The sequence below is a fragment of the Sciurus vulgaris genome, assembly GCF_902686455.1.
Source record: "Sciurus vulgaris genome assembly, chromosome: 5".
In the NCBI taxonomy this organism is placed as follows: Eukaryota; Metazoa; Chordata; class Mammalia; order Rodentia; family Sciuridae; genus Sciurus; species Sciurus vulgaris.
This window is the reverse complement of record NC_136465.1, coordinates 171,092,333-171,115,391: the sequence shown is the minus strand read 5'-3', so window position 1 is coordinate 171,115,391 and position 23,059 is coordinate 171,092,333. Positions and strand designations below refer to the sequence as shown.

Below are 23,059 nucleotides of genomic sequence, written 5' to 3'. Positions count from 1 at the left end.
ACCGCCATGCCCAGCTTGGTTGCCTGTTCTGGAGCCTCACGTGAGATCCTACCACACGTGATCTCCTGTGGCTTCGGCTCAACATTATGTCTGGAAGATTCGTGCATGTTTTCGTATGTAGTAGTAATTCTTTCCATTGCCACATAGTACTGTGCTATAACGTATAAATGTGCCACAGTGTATTTATTCTGTTGTTGATAGACAATTGTCATGTCCCCAGATTTGAATAAAGCTGCTGTGCGTCTCACTGTACTGGTGACGATGTGGGCACCGTGCTCGTTCCTCTTGGCTGTGCAGGCAGGAGCGGCAATGCTGGGCCAGAAGGTGGACGTGCTTCACTTGGTAAGAAACTGCCCGCTTCCCGCAATGGCCCTACCAAGCACACTCCCACCAGCTGTGCAAAAATGTCCAGTCCTGTGTCCTTGCCAACACTTGATATTGTCAGCAGCCCTCTTAGTCTGAGCATTCCGGTAGCAGAATGAAGCCGGTTTTTAATGACAGATGCACGGCGCCTCGTCACACCTGGCGTGACTCATGGCATGGGGTGGCTTTTCGTGTCAGCCAGGTTTCGTTCCACTGACCCAGGCAGCCCTGAGGGAGCAGGGGTAGGGGAGGACACCAATGGGAGGACATTGCCACAGCCCAGGTGTAGGATGGGAACCCGGAGATGGATGGAGGCAGTGGTGGAGGCCAGGAACGGGAGGGCTGCCTGGGTAGTGGGGAGGACGGCTGGGGCACGCGTCTCCATGACGGGGCTGCGGCTGCAGCCTCCACCTGAGGGGTCTGGGGATGCTTCTCGACTCCCAAGACAATAAGTCCTGAGGCAGCTTGGCCAAGGCTGGGTCACTTGATGGCCTGGGGACCCTGACTTTCTTTTCTGCTGATTTTCAGCATACGGATGGGACAAGATGGTGGCAGTATGAGGACTTCCTCAATACTGAAGGCCAAGGGGCCTCCCTGCCTGTGTCCTCCTTTAGAAGCAAGGAGCACATTCCCAGATGACCCCCCCACCCCCAAGACCTCTGCTTGCACCTCATCTCTGGCATTGCTTTCCGTGCCCATTTCCGAGTAATGGTCAAGGGGGTGGATACACCTCCCCCACCCACGAGGTCACTCCTGTTGGTCTTCTCCAGAACACGGGGATGTTCTCAGGCACTTGCTCCTGCTGTTCCTTCCACGTAGAATCCCTTCTTGACTTTTCCATTAAGAAAAGTCGTATTTCACAGCCGCTTCCGAGGGTGGCTGCAGGCCGAGTAGGGCTTCCTGGGTTCCCAGGGCCTCCTGGGACCTCTGCCCAATCTCATGAGCATGACCATAGCCAGCATGACCCATCTTGCCCAGGGCTTGGCATGACCTCTAGGCCAAGCCTCCACGCAGGATGGGTTGGAAGGAAAATGCCCATTTGGAGAAGCAAGTTGAGGCTGAGGAGGAGGATGGCTTGCCCCGGGTCCTGGCCAGGGGCAGCCTCAGCTCCCAGCCTCTGCTCCAGGGCTTGCCAGACTTTGGTGCAGATCCCCAGGGCCACACCAAAGAGCAGACTGCCCCAGCAGGTCAGGGTGGGGCCTGCACTTGATGCTTCTGACACCCCATGTTGCCACTGCCCTGCGGCCACACTCGGACATCACGTCCTGGCCTCGTGGAAGAACTGGCTTCTCAACGCTACTCTCAGATGCCACATGCCCCGGCTCAGGAGGGTGGGGTGCAGGTGAAGAGGCCACTCGAGGAAGCCCACTCTCCATCTCCCACCCTGCTGGCCGCCCAGGACAACGGGGCTGCTGAAACGTTTTATTAAGTTAAAAGGTTCACGGAGCAGGAGAGAAGCGCCTTCCGGGTGGCGCCAGCGTTCCCATGACCAGCACCCCTCGGAGGAGGAGGTGGGGCCGCGGGGCGGCTGCTGGCTTCCTCTGTCCATCTGTCCCTGTGTCCAGTGTCCCAGGGTGTGGGTCCAGCCAGGGCAGGAAGTAGTTAGCAGGAGGTAGGGCAGGAAGAGGGGTGCTGGCTCCCAGCCGCTCCCCACCAGTCGGCTGCCCTGGCTGCTGCCCAGGCCTCCCGGAGACAGGAAGTCGGTGCTGGTGGCACACACCACCAGGAATTGCTTTTTTAAAAAGTATAAAGTGTTCTGGGGAAAAAATCTCTATAAAAATCTCTTCACATATAAAATCCTGAAGAAGGTGCAAGGTAAGACCCAGTGCGGGGCGCGCTCAGATCCGCAGTGTGCGCGGGTGTGGTGGGGGTGAGTGCGTGCGCGGCCACAGGGTGGCGAGAAAGCTTGGCTTCTGACTCCACCCATCAGGGAAGGAGGGCAGCTGGTCCCTTGGGCTGGAGGGTCTGCAGCTGGACTGGACCACCAGGACCTGGAAGCAAAGGTGGGGGAGCTGAGGGCCAGGGAAGCCCCAGCTGTGGGTGTACCTGGCTGGGTGATGGCCAGGCGAGGGCGCGGGTAGGTGCTTCCGCCTCCTTCCTCCCTTCCCGAAGGCTGCACCAGACTCCTGGCTCCCCATGGCCCATGGCCTCATCATGTGCCTTAGGAAGTTCGTGAGGACTGGGAGGAAGGGGCCAGCCACTCAGGCAGGTGGGCCCTGGGAAAGGAAAACCAAAAGGCCTGGACCCGCTGGCCGGAGGGCCTGGAGGATGATGGGCTGTAGCCTGCGGCTCCCGGGAGGGCCAGCAAGCCTGGAGCGGTGCTCCTGTGTCCCCGCCAGCCCCATGGTGGACCAGTCAGGCCGTGGAGTGGCCCTGGAGACCTTTCTGCACCCCTGGAGACACAGCCAAGGCCGTGCAGCCTGTGGCCTGAGTCTGAGCTCCCACGGCAGCCCTGGTGGCCGAGAAGGAAGCCCCGCCCAGGTGGCCCGGCGAGCGGGTGGGGCGGGCGTGAGCTCCCTCCTTGGGCCAGGAGCGCTCGGACACCACCCAGCGCAGGGACCGTGCTCACGGCTACTGGGCCAGGCTGTTGCGCGTGGACTCCTTCTCCTGCAGGGCGGCCATGGCGAGGCGCAGGTGCTCCCTCAGCTGCTCAATCTCCCGCTCTGACCGTGTCTTGATGTGATTCAGCTCCACGTACACGTCTTGGTACTTCCCCGAGGTGGAGCGCTGGTCCTGGTGGGCGGGGGTGGCTGAGGGCCGGAAGCCTGGTTCCTGCGCCTGAGCCTGGCACATGCCTACCCTGGCACCGGGCAGCCGGCACCAAGCGGCCAGGCCCTCTGCAGCCCCACACTTCAGCCCCCAGGGACCCCTCCCAGCCCAACCCAAGACGCGGGTTCAGTCACTTCATCCCGTTGGGGTGCGCAGAGGCCCAGGGAGATGGAGCTCCCCCAGAGCACAGGGCCGTGCGTAGCAGGGCAGAGACCCCGCCAGCCTGGCCGGCGCTTGTCTGCTCTTTGAGTGCAGCGAGCCCGGAGCAGATCGCACATGCTCAGAGCCACCGACACATCCACTCTGGTCCCCAACCGGCAGCATGTGTCGGGCAGAAACGCAGCAGCCAAGGGGGACCAGCCAGGCCAGAGGCGCAAACTTGGCCTGTGCCCCGGCCCCCCAACTCCTAAGCCCGGGGGCTGGGCCTCACTGAGTGCTGGCTCCTCGGGGGCAGGGCCTTTGGTCTGCTTTGTTCACTGTCTCCCCAGGACCCAGCACAGTGCCTGGCACACAGTAGGTGCTCGATAATAATAAACAAAATCAGGCTGAATAAATGAAAGCAAGTGTGGGCTGGGTGGCGCCATTTCCCCTTCCTGGCCTCAGCTTCCCTGTCTAACTGGGGATAATGAACCTGAGAGCCTGAGGAGAGCACGGGGTGTCCGGCGGGGCGGCGCTGGCGCTCGCACGGGGCAGTGCCTACCTTCTGCATCACCTGGAGCTCATCCCGGAGACACTGCACCTCCTTCTTCAGGTACTGGAGCTCGTTCTCCTTCACCCGCAGCAGCACCTGGGGACGGGGTGCCAGGATGAGCCGGCGCTGGAGGCCAGGGCACCAGCCTCAGTGCCCCGCGGCCTCTCGCTGCTGGGACCCCTGGGATGCAGCTCCCTGCTCTGTCCTGCCGGGCGGACTGCTGGGAGCAGCTCTGCTCTCCCCTTCCCGGCTCCTGCTGTCCCTAACAAGTGTGCGGGGACCTGTCACCTACAGCTGTGGCCCCAACCCAGCACCAGGCCTCAGCTGGGGACAAGGTCAAAGGAAGCTCTTATGGACCTGCTGTCAACCACAGCTAAGCTGGCGACCATGGCAGGTACCTTGCCTGAGGGGGACGGGGTTCCAGCTGGGGCTGGGTGGCTCACGAGCTTGACTGGAGGCAGACTGCCTGGTTCAAACCCTGCTCCTGCCGGGACCAGCCCTGGGACCCTGGAAAGCACCTGACCTCCCCGTGTCCGCGTGCTCATCTGTCCAACAGGGACAGTGACAGTACGTGACTCCCGGGCTGTGGCAGGGCTACATCCCAGAGGTGAAGGACTCACGGAAGTATTTGCTGATAAATAAAGGACCAGGTGACCCCAGATCACACATACTTTCTCGCTGTGACCTCGCTTAGTAACGGGGTGCCAGGCATTTTACAGAGGAGCCCCTGCAGCTCAGGAAGGCGGGGGACTGGACCGGTGGGTGGGCCCGACCCTGGCTGGGGCCCTCCCGGGAGACTCGGCGTCCCGGGCTATCAGGGATCTTTCTGCCCAGCCCCAGCCCCAGCCCCCGCCCAGCCTGTTCAGGCCCAGCCGCTCACCTCCAGCTCGCAGGAGCTGCGCTCGGGGCGCCCGCGGCTATTGCTGGTGCCCTGCGAGGCAATGAAGCTGCGCAGCCGGCCGATCTCCTCTGATAGGTGGGCGTGCAGCTCCTGGGGGGGTGTTCGGTAAGGCGGGGCCGCCCACTTGCCCACCCTTCCCTGGGGCCAGGCCCACCTGGTTGTGGCGCAGCAGCTCCTGGCCCTCCTGCTGGCTGCGCCGCAGAGTATCCTCGCGCTCCTCGGCCTGCCGCGTCAGCGCCCCGATCTCCAGGCACTTCCGCGAGTACTGCTCCGACAGCACCTGCAGCTCCCTCTTCAGCGCCTCCACGTCCGACCTGGGGAGTGGGTGGTGGGCAGCTGCGGCAGCTCCCAACTCCAGGGCCCTCCCCGATTCTGCCCTCTACCCTCAGGAGGCTGCAAGCTGGGGACAGCCTGTCCGGGCTGCGGGGCGGTTGGTGAAGGCCCCGATGGCCCAGTTCCAGAACTGTGCTCTATGGGGGGGGGGGTGACCCTGCCCAGGCGTGGGGACGCTAAAGGGGCGAGGAGGGAGGCGGTCAAGACCAGCTGAGACAGGCCTGAAGAGCTGTCCACTAGGACTGGCCTGGCTGGTTGTGGCCCTGCTGCCCCTGTCCCTGTGTGAGACTGGGCAGGGAACCTCAGCGGGGCCGCCCTGTTATGTCTTTGGCCATGGCGGGCAGCAGGGTCCTGGCTGAGGCAGGCCCAGCCCACCGACTCTAGGCCTGCTCCCGTCTTACTGGTGCTGCTTGCGGAGGCCATCTGGGCCCTGCTGCAGGCTCCGCATCTTGCTCAGCTCCCGGCTCAGCTCCTCCTGGTAGGCCTTCTTCATGGCTTCCATGGCTAGAAGGGGGCAGGGGCAGAAGAGCGGCTGGAGACAGGAAGGCACCAACCCCTGCCTCCTCTGAGCCGCCTCATGAACTGGTGGAGGCCAGACTGGGACACAGGTTCAGAGTCCAGCTGTGTCCTGACTGAGTGGCTTTGGGCAAGCGCTCAGCTTCTCTGATCCCACCACAGGAGGATAATCCTATCTGACAGACCCTCCTAGTGGGACACCTCAATGTCTGACGACTGGTGCCTCCTGTTGTTAGTAACTTTTGGGCTGGACCCAACCTGATGGACTATCTCTGCAGAGCCCGGAGGGCCCTCGAACGAGACCCATCTGCCCCGCCTAGGCTGGAGGATGGAGCTGGGGCTCTGCAGTCTGCACAGACCTAGGTGACTTTGCGCAGGTGAATTAACCTCTCTGTGCCTGATCTGGAAAATAGGATCTCACAGCAGCAACGTCACTCCAGAGTTACTGGAGGATGTGTGCAGAGTGTTTAGAACAAGGCCCGGCCCAGAGTAAGTCCCCAGACATTAGCTGGCTGTTTTTCTCAGACCAAGGTCTCCCAAAGCCTGAGAACTTTTCCACAGCACACAGCGATGTTGTGAGGATTAAACACGTCACCATCTGTAGTTTTACCTATAATTCCCAAATCCAAAAGCTCTGAACAGTGAAATGGAAGTTTCCTATCATTCTGATGACAATCCCCTAGACGAGGGACACGAGGCCGTTTATGGTCTTTGTTATTTCACACAAACTCGACTTCTTTCGATTTCGCTGCAGAAGCTTTAGTGCGGGATGACAGGGGAGACGCGGCCCGCAGGGTGAGGGTGATGATGGAGCCTGCACAGGGTGACCTCCCTAAAACGCAAGCCCCTGGCCCAGGCCCAGCATGGGGACCGTGTCCAGCACTGGCAGCCTCTTTCACGCCTCCTGCTGCTCTGCAAGCCCTGGAGCCCAGACCAGGCCAGCATGGCTGCCGGCGTGGGGCAGAGGGGCGGTGAAGCCGTCTCGGGTGGTTCCTGACTCTGGCTTGGAAAAGTAGAGCGGGCACTGCAGTCAGTGTCCCGGCTCCAACCCTGGCTCTGCGGTCAGAGTGCCGCGGCTCCAACCCTGGCCCTGCCACCGCACGTTGTGCCGTTTGGGACAAGTCACTAACCTCTCTAAGGAAACGGGCTGCTCTGGGGAGCAGGGGACTAGGGACGCTTCCTTGCGGACGCAGAGTGGGCACAGGGAAGGGCACGCAGGCTTGAGCATCGCTCACGCCCGACCCTGGGCTGCCAGGGACACGGCCCTTCTATAAGGACAGGACCTGTGACTTGAGATGGCCCCCAGGGGCTACAGACCCCTGAGGGCCAGAGACCAGTCCTGCTGAACCCACCTCCCGCTTAGAAGCTGGGTTGGGGCTGGGCGTGGGCCCCCCGCAGGCCGCCCACCTGAGGCCGTGGCAGCCGTCTCCTCGGCCAGCAGCCACTCCTTCTCCTGCTGCAGCCGCTGCAGTTCGCGTTCATGGTGCCGCTGCAGCTGTTCCATCACCTGCTGGTGTGAGGACTCCATCTCCGCCAGGCTGCGCTCACAGGCCTCCTGCAGGCCAGAGGCTGGGGGTCACGGGCCGCCCCACTGCCCAGGCCAGCAGCCCTTCCAGGCAAGGAGCCCCGGCGCACTCGTCAGCTCTGCTGGGACCTGCCCACCCCCCACCTGCTCCTCCCCCGAAGCCTCAGTTGCCTCCAGGGCTCCCCATCCTGCAGGCGCAAGTCCCTGTTCTGAGGCTGGCCTTGTGGCCCCATCCCTGCCCAGCAACCCATCATGAAAACGGACTCTGGGTGTGTCCGTACCTCTGAGCTTTAGCTCACGCTGTTCCCCCTGCCTGAATGCCCTGGCCTCTCCCTAGGAAACTGGCTTTGCCTGCAGCCCAGTCGAGATGCCTCTCGTGGCTCTGTCCCTGCCTCCAGAGGTTCTGCTTCTGCCAGAACATAACACCCCAAAACGGGACTCTGACCAACCGAGCACTGGGGGCCCAGCCAGGGCACAACACACGGGAGATGCTTAGCAAACAAGCTGGAACGAGTGACATTCCAACAGGGCCCTATAGGTAAGGGGTCAGGGCTCTAAAGCCTGCCGAGGCCTCTGCTGGGAGCGCCACGCTCCGGATCTGCAGCATCTTAACAATTTTCTCCCTTGACTAGCAGGTCAACTCCTAAGTGATCACACAGGAAGTCACACGTGCACAGACTTGGGGACAAGGGTTTTCCCCAACGGCAAGGCGCGCAACAGATGAAAACTGGAAACAACCTAAATGCCTAATGACAGAACGCTTAAACGATGGGATGGCGCCTCCCGAAGGCCCCAGGCAGCTGCTAAGGCTCAGATGCCCCTCTGGCTGCTGTGGAGGGTGTCCCGGGAGGTACGCCATGAGAGCTGGCTTGTGACAACGTACACAGCATGCTCCCGCTCAGAGGCAAAGCCACCCAGCTCTACGCCCAAGCTGTGCATGTAGAGCAGAAAAGGGCATGGACGTGGGAGGCAGAGTAACAGCGCCCCAAAGGTGCCCATGGCCTACTCCCTGGACCTATGACTGTGTCACATACATGGCAAGAGGAATCAAGGCTGTAGAGGCCATGTGGGCTGCTGGTCAGCTGACCTCAAACTCAGGCGATTATCTTGGACTATGCAGGGGGCAGCGGGCATAAGCAATCACAGGGGAGCAGAGTCCAAAGATGTGACCAGGAAAGAGTGGTCAGTGGGACATGAAGAGCCAAGGGCTAGACCTCCCCTTTGCACTCTTTGAAGATGGACAGGACCATGAGTCAAGAACAGGTCTGCCAGCAGAAGATGGAGGCGGCAAGCACCGGCCCCACCCCAGGCCACGGAAGAGAATGCAGTCCCGCGGACCCGACCTGGGCCCAGCCAGACCCACGCCTGGCCTCCAGCCAGGCCTCCAGCCTCGGAACCAGTGAGACGGGGCACTGGCGCTGTTGAAGCCGCTGTCTGTGGCCATCTGCGTCAGAGACAAGCACAGACGGGGTGCAAGTCACTGGGGTGGGTGAGGCTGGGAGTGCGCATGCTCATTTCTAACCTTTGGTTTGAATTATTACTATTATTTTTGTGGCGCTGGAAATCGAAGCCAGGGCCTCGTCTGTGCCTAGGCAGGAGCTCTACCACCCAAGCTACTTCCCAGAGCCATCTGGATCACTCTGAAAATGCAAATGTGTCCTTGTACCATTTTAAAAATGTTTACAGTCCTTAAAGACCGTAGGGAAAGAGCCAGGCAAGACGCCATGGCCAGCAGGTCCCAGCCGCGCCTTGCCCCAGCCCTCCTCCGGCTGCAGCAGGCCTCCCTGAGGGAGGGAGGGGCCTCCTGAGTCCAGGTGTCTGGGTGGGAGAGGGGGACAACAGATCACCGCTTCAGAGCCCTGCAGAAGGGGGTCCTAGGAAGTGGCTTTGGACGAGCCCCCGTCTGGGCCTCAGGTTCACCATCTCTCAGACAGAACTCACAAGACCGCCCATGAGGCAGCCCTAAGCAGAGGGCAGCCGGGCACAGGAGAACAAGGTCAGGACCCTGGGGCAGGTCTGCACTCTTAAAGGGCCAGAGCAGGCAGGCAGACAGGGCAGCTGACAGGCCATGTGGGGCAGCAGCAGGAGGTGCCCAGGAGATGGACCCTTAGAAGTGAGGAGCTGCCCCTGACCTACCTTCCTGAGTGGCCCGAGTGTCCTGACACCAGCCACACCTCTGCGTGAACTCAGGGTGCGTGAAGAGACCTTATGCAGCGGTGCACCAGGCTGGAGGGGTCTCCACGGCCAGAGGAGGGGCCCAAGTCCGCGCACGGGAAGCTCCAGACCCCTCAGTGTGGCAGGCCTGAGCCCACAGGAGGGCGCCCACTCAGCCCGAGACACAGGCTGGGGAGTCCTGCCCAGCTGACACCTCCCCAGGGCCCACTGCACTTCTAGCTGGGTCGTCCTGCGCCTCGGGGGATGTGTGACAACTTCCCTTCCGACGCCCTCCATCCCAGGCTCGGCAGTTCCCTGACTACCTTCTTCAGCTCCACCCAATTCACCCTGCTCCTCCTGCCCGCCCCAAGCCTCCCAAGCCGAGAGGGCAGAGCTGTGGCCTCTGGCGCACACACTGGCCCGGGAGGCTGGCTTCCAGGTCTGCCCACAGCTCGGGGCCCTGCCCCTCTGGGGCGTCGGCTTCTTTCTGTAAGCAAGGAGCCCAAGCACTGCTTTTCGAGCTGAGCTTCACGTTGGAGGCAGAAACCTTTTCCAAATGGGCCCTGAAGCAGGTTAACAGCAGAACAGATGAAGGCGGAGTTGCTGGGTTCCAGGGCAAAAAGGCCACCCCCCACAGAGGCAGCAGGAAGCCCTGGGTGGGGCCTCCAGGTCTTCCGCGGGTCCCAGGCTGTGGCACAGCCAGGCCTGCCTGGAGAAGCCCTGCCCGAGGCACTTGGACAGCACTGGGTTCCCAGCGCCCCCAGCACCCACCCCTGCCACACCTGGGAGCCCAGGCTAGCCCTCCTCCCCAGCACCCACCCCGGCTACGCCTGGGGAGCCCAGGCTAGCACTCCTCCCCAGGCCCACCCCATGCCTTCAGCTGAACCTTTCTTCCTCAGTTCAGCCCTGGATGGCCCCTACCGGCCAGCAGCCCAGCCTGGAGGGCTCCCCTCTGCCTGCCAGGGCCCAGTCCTAAAATACTCCCCCTCCAGACACCTGCCAGCCCACTGCCCTCCAGCGTGGCACAGCTCCTTGCCTGGGATTTGCCCTTTCCCCATGACACTGGCAGAGCCCCTGGGGTCTAAGTCCTTAGCTTGACCTTAGAGGCCCTTCATGGGCAGCAACTGGCCTTCCATCCCCCACGATGGCTCACACTCCCACCCTCAGATCATAGCCTGCCCTCAGGAAGCCTTCCTGGAGAGCCCTCAGGGTGACTCCCTCCCCTCCTGGAAACTTCTAGAAGGGTCCTGCTCCCAGGGCTTGGGACCCCAGCATTCTTTTCTCTTTAGTCAGTGGCATGCTGACTGCAGACAGCTGATTATCAAATTTTTAGGAATTTTATGACTTCATTACTAAGGAAGACCATTTAAAAAAATTAAATTTATATATTTATCATTAAATTAATTACATGAAAAACAAAAACACTCAAGCTGCATCACTCCCTGACTGTTTCACTGCGGTCATTATCACGCGCCTTCCTGAGGCGTATCTGATGGCGTGTGGATGGGGCGAGCGCTCCCTATGGCGTCTCTTCCCAGACCCTGGCTCCGCGACCTCAGGGACTCGGTGCTGGCCACGTGGCGCCCGCCACAGGGGGAGTGTGTACGGTAAGCGTTATGTCAGGGCTTGGGCTGTTGCTTTAGGGATCGGCTGGACTTCAGCCAGAGACGAGACAATGCAAAGAATGCAGGTTAGCCTTTGAGCGTGTCACCTACAGCCCTCAGGTGCCCACGGGACCAAAAAACGGCAGAACTATTCTTAACAGAATATTCTCAATGGGAAACTATCATCTGATTCAGGAAAGAAGTTGCTCGCATTTACCAAGTTTCAAAGTATGTCTTCTTATCTTACTTATTAGCACAAATAAACAAAATGTTCAATACAGACTCACAACTACATGTGCCCGTTCACAGCTGTGGGTACAAGAGGAGGGGGAAGTCACCCGAGCCCCCTGAGGCGAGTCGGTCAGCTATGTGGAATTCATAATGAAAAGTACTACGTCATTTTTATTTGTAAATTGTGAACTAAATATTCTTTATATCAGGAAAATTTATAACACACACACACACACAGCTTTCTGGAGAGCTAGTCGTCCCAGTGGGGACTATCAAGTTTCCAGACAGTCAACTCTTCCTAGGGGGCAAAATAACCCCCATTGAGAGCCGCTAAGTGGATGGTGTGCTCCCAGAGGCCACCAAAGGCGCCCGTGTCCTGCAGACCTCCTTGGAAGGCACTGGCGGGCCTTCCCTGTGTTTGGGGGCAGCTCCCAGGGCACTGGCTCCCCCTTCCCCAGGGGATGCGTGGGAGAGGTCCAAGTGCAGAGTGTCACACGGGGACTCACACACAGGCTCTGCAGTCAGTCGGACCCAGGTTCAAATCCCACCTCTGCCACCTGCAGGTCGGGTGACCTCGGGCAAATCACATAACCTCTCAGTGCTCAGTGGCCTTGTCTGTAAAATGGGCACAGTGATCATGCCCACCAGCTGTGGGGAGATTAAACGAGAGGATGCATGTCAAATGCCTCTCGTGGGTTCCAGCACACAGGAAGGGCTCCCAAAACATCAGCTGTTTTCTGGTAACACAGCAACCAGAAACCTGCCCCCAACCCCTCAAACAGCTGCGCAGCGTACCTGAGAGATGTAGCCTGGGGGGATGAGGCCATCCTCCTGGGGTCTGGGTGCGTTCTGAGGAGCCTCCCCTCGGAGACGCCACGCCTCCAGCTGGGCTCGAAGAGACTGGACCTACAAGGGAAGGAGACCAGGTCAGTGGTGCAGAGGGGGGTGGGGAGGGCTGGTGGGAGGCAGGGTCCCACAGGCTGTTGGCTCCACAGGACTTGGGCCCAGCTTCCCGGGGGCCCAGAATAGCTCTGGGTTCCAGAAGGGCGAGCAGGCCTAGTGTGGAGGTGCAGGCAAGGGGACATTCAGGTTGTTCCCCGGCTGGCCAGAGTTCAGCCCAGAGAAGCCCCAACAACACAGAGCAGGCACAGATCTCTCCCACACCGTGAGGGTGGCAGGGGAAACATCTTGAGTCTGTTTTGCCACCAGTAAGTGTGACGAGGCCTGCCCTGCAGGATCCTGAGACTGCTGCGGCCACCGAGTGAGCAAGCGAAGGGGCAGAGGACAGGCCAAGGCTTGGTATGTGCAAGGTGCACAACAAGCAGCCTCTCCCTTTACTTCCCAGTTCCCTTCTCTGCGGTTTAATGTTGAGGCAGAGCCAGGAAGGAAAGAACGAGATTGGAACAGGCCAAGGCCTGGGGCCCCGAGCTCCCTTCACAAGGAGGCCGAGGCTCCTATCTCGGGATCGGGTGGACCCCACTGGGGCGCATGGAGGGCGGGCCCACCTCCTTCTCCAGGGCCTCGTGGCTGTCACCCGGGTGCCCGCGGCGCTCGCCTCGGCCTTGGTTGAGCAGGGCGGTGAGCGGCACCCGCCTGTTCTCCCGCAGAGGCAGCTTCTCCAGCTCCTGCCACTTCTTCTCGATCTCCTCGCTGAGCCGGCTCTGCTGGTCCTCGGTCAGCGGGGCGCCCAGACTCCTGCGCGGCCCCTCACCAGCGGGCGCCTCTGGGGCCCGACTATCCTCAAACCACTTGCGGCGCTCCTCGGAGCGCTGGGCCAGGTCGCGCTCCAGCTCCTCCTGCTTGGTCGGGCGGTCGGGGGCGCGGGCCCGCTGCGGGCTGCTCTGAGCCACGGGGGAGAGCTCCACGTAGTCCGGGGCCTGCCGAGGCCCGTCGGTGCTCCGAGGGCCGCCCCGGCCGATGACCTCCCGAGCGGCCCGCTGCTCCCCAGCCTTCAGGGAGCCCTTCTGGGTGCCACAGCCGCGCGGGGTGTTCTCCTTGTCGCAGTCCGAGAGCCTAGGGCACAGCACAGCTCTGTCAGGGGGATGTGCCCACTCCGTCCCCAGGAGCCCTTCGGAAGGCTGCTCGAGTGCCAGGCCCTGGGCCAGCGACTGGACAGGCCCCAGGGAGGCAGCAGCCCCACCTGGAGGCTGAGGGCCCGGTTTCACTGTTAACAGGCCCTGGGCAGCCCAGCTCCGCCACCCAGCACAGAGGAGGACGGTGCTGCCCTGCCCTGCCCTGCCCTTCCGAGTGGCGCCTCAGTCATCCCGTCTGTAACGCGGGGCTGTGCTGAGGACTTAGGGGAGAGCGTGAGGTCCCCGGCAAGCCCTTTGGAAGTGCTGATCAGCGAGTCATTACCAAACACACGAAACGAAAACATGTGCAAGGCAAGGCCCAGGGTTCAGGGGCTCATGGGGGAGCAGAGGGTTGCCCGCAGTCACTGCAGATGGGGTGAAGACTCTGAGTGACTGGCAGTTCTCCCTCAGTAGAGGCAGGTACACTGTCACCCAGCCAAAAACTACACTTCCCAGCAACCTCTGCAGTGACATTAGCCACGTGACTACATTCCACCAGCAGGTGCCAGAGGCTGCTCCCCCTGCAGGGCTGGGTGATCCTTGCCTGGCTAGGTGAACCTAGGCGGGTCCTGAGCCGGAGACTGAGCTGTGCATGGAGGGCTGCAGAGCCACCCACCAGGCTGGACTCCACAGCCCGGGGTGCCCCTGGAGAAGGGAATAAAGAGCTAGCTGCTTAAGAATCTGTGCCTGGGGTTTCTGTGTCAAGGCAGATGAGCCTGTGACAACTCACTGCACAGTATCTGAGGCTACAGAGGCTCTGGCACATCTGCATACGTGTGCAGACAGGACATCCACCATGACAGGTGACGAATCTGGAATTCAGATGGGAAGTCATTGGTACGGGCTGAGCGGCCAGGGTGTGACCAGGCTTGGGGGACTCACCTCAGCCCCCTTCAACAGCAGGCTCTTTTCCTGCTGCCCTGCAGCTTCAAGTCCCGGCCCCACAGAGAGCTCTGCCTCCACCCTTCCACCCGGGCAGCCTGGAGTGGGCAGGTTCCCCCTGGGAGGGGATGCACAGACACCAGATGACCCAGTCTCCCCAACAAAGGCGCAGGCACGGCCCCCAAGGCAGAGGTGGAAGAACCACTTGGCGGGGACCTCTGACACGAGAGCCAAGTCCCCTCCCCACGCTTACAGGATGCAGGGGACACAAAGGGGTGGCGAGGCAGACTTCGGATCCTTAGTGTACCTCTGGATGAACGCCAGGACCCTCACTACTCCCCGCCGTCTTGGGGTTGAACCCCAGGAGGCAGGCCCACCGAGCCCACCCAGCCCTGGGCATCTTCTGGGAGTTCCTCAATAAATTGCTTAGGGTCTGACCACTTGCTGATCCTCCTACTTGTGATCCTCCTGCCTTAGCCTCCTGACTGGCTGGAAGCCTGGGCCACCTGCACGGCTCCCTGCTTCACTCCAGAGGTAGCGGGGCCCAGAACCCCACTCCTCAAGATGTGAGAGTGGACACCTCCCTGTCCAGCGCAGCACAGCACGTACTTGGTGACATCTGGGGCTGACGTTGGACGCACGGTCTTCCTCAGAGCCTCGATCCAGTTCCGCCGGATGCCCGAGGTCATGGCCGACAAGGTATAGACGGCATCCTTGGTCTGTAAGTCCACACCACAGTAGGTTGCCATGTGGTCAGCCCCACAACCCCCTGCTGACCCCAGGAAAGGTGGCCCTTCCTTCCCAGGAGGGGGTCTAAGATCATAAGCAAGGAGGTTGCAGAGGGCACAAACATCCCTCCACTAGCCTGGGCAGCTGCCCCTGGCTCCAAGTTCTCCCCAGAACTGTCCAGTGTTGGCACCAAAGCTTGACTGGCTCTGAGGACAGGGTCTCTGGGTAAATGGGTGCATCCCGTCCAATGCCAGCATCTCCTGGGGCCTGCCACCAGGCTGCCCACCCCCCGCCACGCGCAGTCTCACGTGGATCTGGAAGCCATAGTTGCGCTGCACTGCGAACTCGGTGACGTCTGTGCAGGACCGCAGGTCAATCTCTCCGTCCAGCTCGTCTGCCTAGAACAGGAGGCCCAGCACCGTCACAGGGGCCCCGGTAGCCCCTCTGCGGAGCCTGGTCAGGCCCGTCAGCAGCCCCTGCCTCACCTCTTCCGCTGTGGAGTCTCTGTAATACTTGAGGCTTGAATCCGTCAGCACAAACCAGTGCTTCTTCCACTGTGGGGAGAGGGGCGATGAGCAGGGGGCCGAGGCCGCAGGGAGCGTGGAAGGAGGTTGTGTGCCACCATCCCGTCAGCACCCTGGCCAGGACGGTCAGCCATTCCACACGCGGTTGAGAGGGAAAGCCAGGTCTTCAAGCACCTGCCCCGGTGCAGATCAGTAAGCAGCATGTCCTGGGTAAGTCACTTGCCTGGCCAAGTCAGGGGCCAGTGCAGCCAGAACTTCACCAAGGCTCTTTCCATATGCTCACCCTGGATTGCATATGCCAGAGGTCAGGGACAGAGGCTTCCCAGGGAGGAGGAGAGGTGCGAGGCCGGGGAAGGAGTGCTAGACAGGGCCTGCACGGGTTGGCCCGCTGGCTGCCCACACAGGCAGCGTGAGGCTGCGTTAACGTGCACGTGTATGATCTGGGTATTTCTGCAGTGCCTGGCTGCTCCAGCCCAGGTTAGGATGGCAAGACACGTGGAGAGGGGCAGGGACACGAGACACACTGGCACCACACGTGCCAGCTCAGCCTCCTCTGCGCTCTGGTCTCCACGGGAAGGTCACAGGAGGTCTGTCTGCTGCCAGGGTGAACGCACGCTGCCCAGTCCCTGGCCCTACCACAGCCCTCCCAAGCGCTTAGTTTCCTTTCCTCTGGGCTGTGGTCAGTTTTCAAGGGTGTGCAAGGATGACCTTCCTACTTCTTTCCACTCCGAATCAGGCTGTCATGTCCAAGGATCTAGGGTGTGACTGAGCTGTGCACCTTTACACAAGTGTTCCCACTTCTCTGAGCTTCAGTCTTCTGGGGCTTTTGACAAGGCAAGAAGTCCCTAACCTCTCTGTTTCTCATGGCACTTGGCTCAGGCCTGGCACCAGGTTGCTGGGAATGGTTCTCAGGGGCCAGCTGCTCTGAGCCATCCTGTTCCCCCTGAGCAGACTGAGGTGCTGCTTGGGGCTTCAACTGCCTCTGCAAAGCAGGCAGGTTCTACAGCGAACGGGGCTCCGTTCCTTGCAGGCCTACTCTGAGATGGCGGGAAGGAGCACGTGGGCCGCAGGCTCCCCAGTTCTGGGCCTGGGCTGCCCAAGGTGGTGCTAGGACCAGAGGGGATCACCACCCTGGTGGGCCTGTCTCCTGCCTGTGCACCCAGGGACTGGGCTGGCTGTGATCCTGGGGCCCGTCCAGCTCGGACATTCCAAAACCCCGTGCAGGAGGGTGAGTAACGGCCAGTTCTGGGTGGGGCCCATAATTCTCTGCCCTCTGGGGACCCTGGGTGGGGAAGCCAGGAAGGGGTCACTGGCGGGGTGCCAGGCCTTGTGTGAGTCTGGAGAGCAGCCACCAGGGAACAGCGTGCAGGCAGCAGGGACGGAAAGCCATGGGCTGGAGGGAATAAAGCATGTGGGCAGGAAACACAATGAGATCCCCTTTGGCTCGGAGCCCTGCCCGGCATGCAGGCTGCACGCAGACCCGAGCCACAGGCGCACGCGGGCCGGGTGGGAGGCGTCCCCTCCCAGGCTGGGTGGCAGGGAGCCAGTCTTCACTCCCAGCAGGCCTGGCAGTCGAAAGGGCGGAGCTGGTGAAATGGCCACTGTCCTTTCTGGTTCCAAAGACAGATATGACAGAGAAAGGGAGGGGTCCTCAGCTGAGACCCCAGTAGGTACCAGGGCTGCGCGGAACCCTCTGAGACTTCATCTCCACTCGCCACCCATCACGTACGCTTCAGAGCCAGGGCTGCCGAGGCCTAGGGAAGGCTGGGACTCCATCGGAGGGGCCCCAGGTTGGTGATTTCTGAGTTGTGCTGAGCCCCACCCCATGGCCGAGACTGTAAACCCTCCTGCCCCAACCCTCAGAGTTCCAGGCAGGGATCATGAGATGGGAGGACAACTGGCTCCTGGTGAGAGCAGGGGACAGGGGCCAGGTGTGCCCACCAGGAAGCCTCCCTCCGGGTGGAGTGACGAAACACTGCAGATCACCCAGGAGGACAATGTCCACCCCTCCTTCCCACACGACTCAGCCCCTCTTTCCAATGGACAAGAAATGTACCCCCGGGGTTTTGCTCTGAGCCCCACCCCCGCTGCCAGAGGCAAGGTCTCCAGAAGGCTGGGAAGGCCAGGGAAGCCCTGCAGCCCAGGCCAGCCTCCCCTGCTCCGGCCCACCTACCTCTCCAGGCCCGTCCAAGATGGACATCCATCCCTTCTTGAAGTTGAGCAGGTCGGGCTGTGGAGGGTGAGGGGGCAGAGCGTCAGTCCAGAAGGAAGGCCTTGGCTGGGGCGGACAGGTGCTGCACCCACCTGCCCCGACTCCTGCCAGGCAGAGGTCTGAGAAGCCAGGAGAGGGTGAGGGCCCGGGTAACACCTGCCCACACGCAGGAAGGCCCCCACCACCCTGCATCCTCTGAGAGCCCGGGGTGGGCCAGTGACTGACACACACTCCACATGGGCCTAAGGTCCCCTCCCACCAGCCTTCTTTACCAAGAAGGGTGAGGGGACTTTGCCTGCAGAGACCCCTAGGGGCTCAGAAGACAACACAGAGCAGCAGTCTGAGCAAGCTGTCCAGTTCTGCTCTCACAAGGCCCAGGTGGCCCAGGCGTACACCTTAAAGCTCTGCCCACCCCTAACCGCGGCCCCTTAGGGTCCCCCTAGTCCCACCCTCCACTCATCTACTGGAGACCCTGAAAGGTGGAGCCAGTCCCAGGCCAGGGTCAGAAACCCTCTGGTCCCCCAGGCCTCTTTGGGAAGGCCTGGCATCTCCATCCTGGCAAGCCCTACCTGCCAGGTGCTGCCCAGTGGGGCACGGGGCTGGGGGGCTTCCAGCTGCAGCATGCTCCAGGGAGCCTGTCGCTAGACCCCCCACCTAGGCCAACGCGAAGAAGCTGCACATCCAGGCGTGTCCCTGACTGTGTCCATTGAAGGGTGCCCGCCCCCTGCCCCTCCCTGCCCGCCGGGGTCCGCTCTTCTTTAGGTCTGGTCCCTCTGCAGCCTGGGCTCCACAGGCAGGGAGGCTAGACGGCTGGCGGGCAGGGAGGAGGCAGCCACCTGTTGCCATGGCGGTGAGCCCACCTATCAGCAGCTGCATCGCGGCTTACCAGGCTGAGGTGTCTGGTTGCCTGGAAGGAGCCGGGTGGCATGGCTCCGTGGGGTGGGTGGCGACAGCTGGAAACCAGAGCCACCTGACCTGGCCACCTCTTGACAGTCCTCTTCCCAGGGAGCCCCGTTCTCCTCAGGTGGAGGAAGGTGGTTTAGGGGCTTGGGCCAGCAGCCTAGACATTCAGAACTATGCACAGCCATGGTCAGGGACCTCGACAGGCTGGTGGCCTCACCCTGCTACCTGTCTGAAGGAGGAGACAGGCTCTGCTCTGAGCCAGGAAACCCTGGGGCTGTTTCTGTCGTGTGCTCTCTGTTCTGCCTGCCTGTCAGCCACCTGTGGCAAGGCTGGCGAGTGGTCCCAAACAAAGCCTGAAGACCAGAGACCACACCTCCACTGCCCTTCAGACAGAGACCCTCCAGGGCCCTGGGGCCTGGCCACAGAAAAGCCAGGCCTCAGAAAAAGTTGCTGAGTGCACCTCTTGTACCTCCCTGGTCTAAATACCTGGGCTTTGGGGCCCAACCTGGCCCAGAGAGCCAAGCTCAGGGCCAGGCCCACGGAGCTGAGCCAAGGGAAAGCCCCAGGGGAGAGCCCCTGGGTGGGCTGAGCAGATGTCAGCCAGTCAGGATCCCCAGCCGCAGTGACAGGCAGGGACCCTGAGGGTTGCCTGGAAAGTGGAGCAGCTGTGACCTTTCCAAGACGCATCCCCCCTCTGAGCCCCGGATGCCTGAAATGGCAAGTTTCTGAGGGTCCTGCCCTCCCCCAGCTTTCTAAGAGGACTGAACATGCTGCAGACACAGCAGCCTGCTGGCCCTTCAGAGCAGTACCAACCAGTACAGCCATGTTAGGCACGACCTCGTACGGTGGCCTTAGAGAGGAGGCGGCCAAAGGTCCAGCCAACTCCACCTCTCCGCTTCGCCCTGGCTCCGCAGCCAGTCAACCCCGTGGCACGGGCTGATGCTCAGTGCCCCGTTTTCCTTTCAGGAGCAGCCACAGGCTCCCACTGCCACCCTCCCTGACCGGGGCCACAGCCCCCTCTAAGCATGCTGCCCACTCAAAGAGGCCTGTGTCACCGGGCTGTTTAAACCTGCAGGGTTGGTTCCAGGTGGCTCCGAAACAAAGTGTAGCTGCCTCAGGATGTACGAGCTGCTGTCCCAGTCTGACGTCCCCCTGCCTGGGCGTCCACAACACGCCAGGCCACTGAGTCCTTCACACCTGCCCCTGTTCTCAGCCTGAAATACTAGGCTTCCTCGTCTGCTGGCCAAGCAAGTCCCCACTCACGCCTCAAGAGTTGGCTTAATTGTCACCTCTGAGGTCCCCTTCCCTGTACTTACCACCCACCACCCACCAGCCCCCTCCTACAGCACCTTACAGAGGCCCCACTGTGTGAAGATTGTCTTAACGCCTTTACTTCTCCCCACTGGTGGGCTGCTTGCCCAGAGACCCAGTGTGGATAGGGGCTCAAAGGGTCTTTGCAGGAAACACAGAAAACAGTTTTTTGTTTTGTTTTGTTTCTTAAGCACCAGGTACTGTTCTAGGGCAGGAAATCAGCTGGGAACAAGAGCTGTAGCCCCTGGCCTGGTGGATCTGAGAGGCAGACCGTAAACAAGAAAACAAGCATATAATTTGATGCCCAGCGATGGCTTGGGAACCAGGCTCCTTGCAAAGCTGGGCTGGGACTAAGGAAGAGCAGGGGGACAAGGATCTGATTCCTGGTCCAGCCCCAGATCACTAGCTCCTGAGGCCTCTGAGCAGTTACCCACCCTCAGGACCTGTGCCACCTGCTGGGTCAGGGGCTGGGGTGGGGAGATGGGCCAGGGAGAGAAGAGGGTGGAGGAAGGCACAGAAGGGCCCAGCGTGGAGCAGGCTCAGCTCTGAAAGGCAGCCAGGTGAACCGGGAGCCCCCTCTCTGCTCCCAGGCCTTTCCTGGCTCCCATTTCCCATGACTGAGCTTTCCTCTGCCAGGCCCTCCCGCATGCTCTCAGCATCCCCAACACCAGCCTTCACCCACTGCTCCCTCCCCCCAGCACTCTGCCCTCCTCCCCAGTCGTCACCTGACAAAGTTCTAGACTCATAGGAATCTCCCTCTGGAAGCCCTCCTCCCACTAGCAGGGAGGAACGAGCAGCCTACTCTTGCTCAGCATGTGCAGCCCCAGGAACGGCAACAACATCCATCTCTTATCTCCCCTTAGATAGGAAACTGGGACCTGGACACAAACTGCCGCCCAGCCAGAGACCAACTGCACCACCAGGGCGTGCTAATTCACCTCTCTACAGTTGGTGTCCTCAGCTGTTTGAGGACTGCACCACCAACCTTAAAGGATCCATTTGGTAGGGTGAAAGCACCCGTGCAGGGGCTAGCAGGCACCCAGTGGGCAGTGTGAACACAACCCCCTGGCCCTAGGACACTGAGTCAGCTCCTCCCCCAACATCCCCCTTTGCTCCCTGACTAAGGGGAGGCTGACGACTACAGGAAGGGCCAGCAGGGAGGTGGCAGGATGTGTGGAGGCGAGGAAGTCCAGGCAGCAGCGCCAGGTCATCACGCTCACAGGGGCAGGGACCCCAGATGGGCCCCACCCCAGGCAGCCCAGCCCACTCCTCACTAGGACTTCACTCAATTTGAAGGCAGAATGCGCATGTGCGAGCGCGCACACACACACACACACACACACACACACACACACACAGCTCATCCTAACCGGGAGGGTCACCAAACTCTGGAGCCTCCCTAGTGCACTAGCCAGAAATCAAAAGCAGCTCCACCCCTCCCTCCCAGAACATCATGATCAGGTGGCCAGACTGATCTGGAAAGGGGCACTTCTTCCCTTACCTCAGGGACAACCCTCGGGCAACTCACCAATACCCTTCCCAAGCCTCAGTTTACCTGGCTGTGAAGTAGAACAGTGAAGTCAGTTGTGAGGCTCGCTAGGATTATTAAGGCGCAAGTACTGACAGCGCTTGAGTAGCGCTTATCCCCTCGAGAGAGAAACAACCTCCTGTCGTCATGCCCACCGCCCCACCTGCAGTTTCGCCCCACCCAAGGCCCCAGCGCCCAAGCCCAAGGGGGAAGAGCATGTTATCCCGCAGCTTCAGAGTCCCAGATGGAACCCGGACCATGGGGTGTGGGGCCGGCCAGCCCTTCTCGCCCTCTAACCTCGCACCAGCGCCCACACGGGTGGCCAGTCTTTGCAGGCCAGGTCTGTGCGACCCACTCGAGCAAGCCCGGAGACAACCCAGCCCAGCCAGGCCAGGCCCGTCTGCGCTCCTCCCGCGGCCCCGGGGTCCCTGGCCCGGGGAAATCGGGTCTTCATCTACGGAGTCGGCGGGGAGGTGGGAAAGGCTCGCTCGAACCCGCCCGCCACGGGTCCCGTCAAGGCGAGCGGGGTGCCGGGGACCCGGAGCTCCCAGCTCCTGGGGTCGCCTGGGCTCCTGGGGCGACGAGAGGAGCAGAGCGGAGGCAGGTTGGCGGCCGACACCACCTTCCAACTCCGGGAAGTGAGGAGGGGGCTGCCCGCGCGGGCGCGGCTGGGCTCCCCCGGGCGGCGGGGCGCGGAGGGGCTCGGGGCACTCACCGTCATGGCGGCGCCCCGGGGCGGCGGGAGCAGGCGGCCTGACGGTGGAAGGCGCTCTCGGGCCGGGCTCCGCGGCGCGGGGACCCCGCCGCCGCCGCCCCTCTCGGCCGGCGCCCGCCGCTCCTCCAGCCCTGCCCTTCCCCAGCGCAGTCCCGGCCCCTTCCATCCGCCCATAAAACTTTTTTTTTTTTTTCAAACTTCCTGGGAGGACCCGGGCGGACCAATGGGCGGCGGGAACGCCGGGACAAACAGCGGCGGGGGGCGCGAGCGGACCAATGGGGGCGCGGGACAGGCCCAGGGGCGGAGCCTTCCTGGTGGGACGCGCGCGCGGGGGTGGCCCGGCAGCAGGCGCTGCGGGCGGATGGGGGCGGCGGCAGGGAGCCTCGGAGGGCGGGCCGGGCTCCGCAGCCGGCTGGCTGGGCGGAAGGAAGAGCCCGGCGTGCAGGTGACTCTCTCCGGCAACTGCCCAGGGCGGGAGCTGGGGTGGCCTCCTCGTCGCCCCCAGCAGCCCGACGGGTCCCCGCACCTTGATTGGATGGGAACATGGGCAAAGCATCTAGTACTAACGACTCGGAGGGGCACACCTGTTACCTGTGTAAACGACTTTTGTCCTCAGGTGGACCTGAAAGGGAGTGCTCCTTGTCCCCATTTTACTAACGAGAAAACGGAAGCAGAGAAGTGGGCCGACTTGCCCGAGGTCACAGAGTAAGGCAGAATTGTTAGTAAGATGCACACAAACTGAGTTTTGAATGGTAAAGCCTTCCCCAAATACTCCCTCCTTGCCGGGAGATCTTGCTGAGTTAAGAGCTTCGTATTTGGTTCTTGGGTGTGGGTGTGCACCCGTCGATCATGTTCCCAGAGCTCTTGGCAGTTAAAGGCTCTTTGGCTGCAGGATCTCATCTGAGGCCTGCAGATGAGTAGAGTCCTTGGTGGAATTTGTTGGCTAATTGACTTGTAGCCTGTGTAGCATAGCCAAACTCTGTTACCTTAAGCAAGGTACTGGACTCTGCCTCAGTTTCACCCTTTGTAAATGGGCTAATGCTATTACATCATCTGGTTGAGATGAGGATTAAGCTTTAATCCAAGTAAAGCATGT

At 61.5% G+C, this 23,059-nt stretch overlaps 1 protein-coding gene across 3 annotated transcripts; it reads right to left on the bottom strand.

The window, feature by feature from the left end:
- Window positions 1-1,771: 1,771 nt before the first annotated feature.
- Window positions 1,772-22,140, bottom strand: LOC306661656 (TRIO and F-actin-binding protein-like). Of its 3 annotated transcripts, none has more exons than XM_079140729.1 (14): window positions 21,964-22,140; window positions 17,468-17,524; window positions 15,256-15,324; window positions 15,079-15,168; window positions 14,651-14,760; window positions 12,593-13,100; window positions 11,883-11,993; window positions 6,981-7,128; window positions 5,459-5,561; window positions 4,879-5,038; window positions 4,704-4,814; window positions 3,833-3,919; window positions 2,933-3,096; window positions 1,772-2,354 (listed from the first exon to the last, which is right to left on the bottom strand). In XM_079140729.1, exons 1-13 carry the CDS (start codon window positions 22,135-22,137, stop codon window positions 2,935-2,937), a joined length of 1,890 nt encoding a protein of 629 aa, XP_078996855.1. In that variant the 5' UTR covers window positions 22,138-22,140; the 3' UTR covers window positions 1,772-2,354; window positions 2,933-2,934. The 3 variants fall into 3 exon arrangements, with proteins under 3 accessions (XP_078996855.1, XP_078996856.1, XP_078996857.1); XM_079140730.1 differs by lacking the exon at window positions 21,964-22,140 and adding an exon at window positions 18,393-19,235; XM_079140731.1 differs by lacking the exons at window positions 1,772-2,354; window positions 2,933-3,096; window positions 3,833-3,919; ... (2 more) ...; window positions 5,459-5,561; window positions 6,981-7,128 and adding an exon at window positions 11,314-11,735.
- Between the last annotated feature and the right edge of the window lie 919 nt (window positions 22,141-23,059).

Bases quoted from the DNA above. Each gene is read 5' to 3' on its own strand.
- LOC306661656 (XM_079140729.1), bottom strand. From the start codon at position 22,137: ATGGGCGGATGGAAGGGGCCGGGACTGCGCTGGGGAAGGGCAGGGCTG. The intron at 11,994-12,592 runs GTGGGCCCGCCC...CTTCCCTTGTAG, and splicing joins ACGAGGCCCTGGAGAAGGAG to GTCCAGTCTCTTCGAGCCCA. The intron at 3,920-4,703 runs GTGAGCGGCTGG...CCCCGTCCCCAG, and splicing joins GCAGCTCCTGCGAGCTGGAG to GTGCTGCTGCGGGTGAAGGA.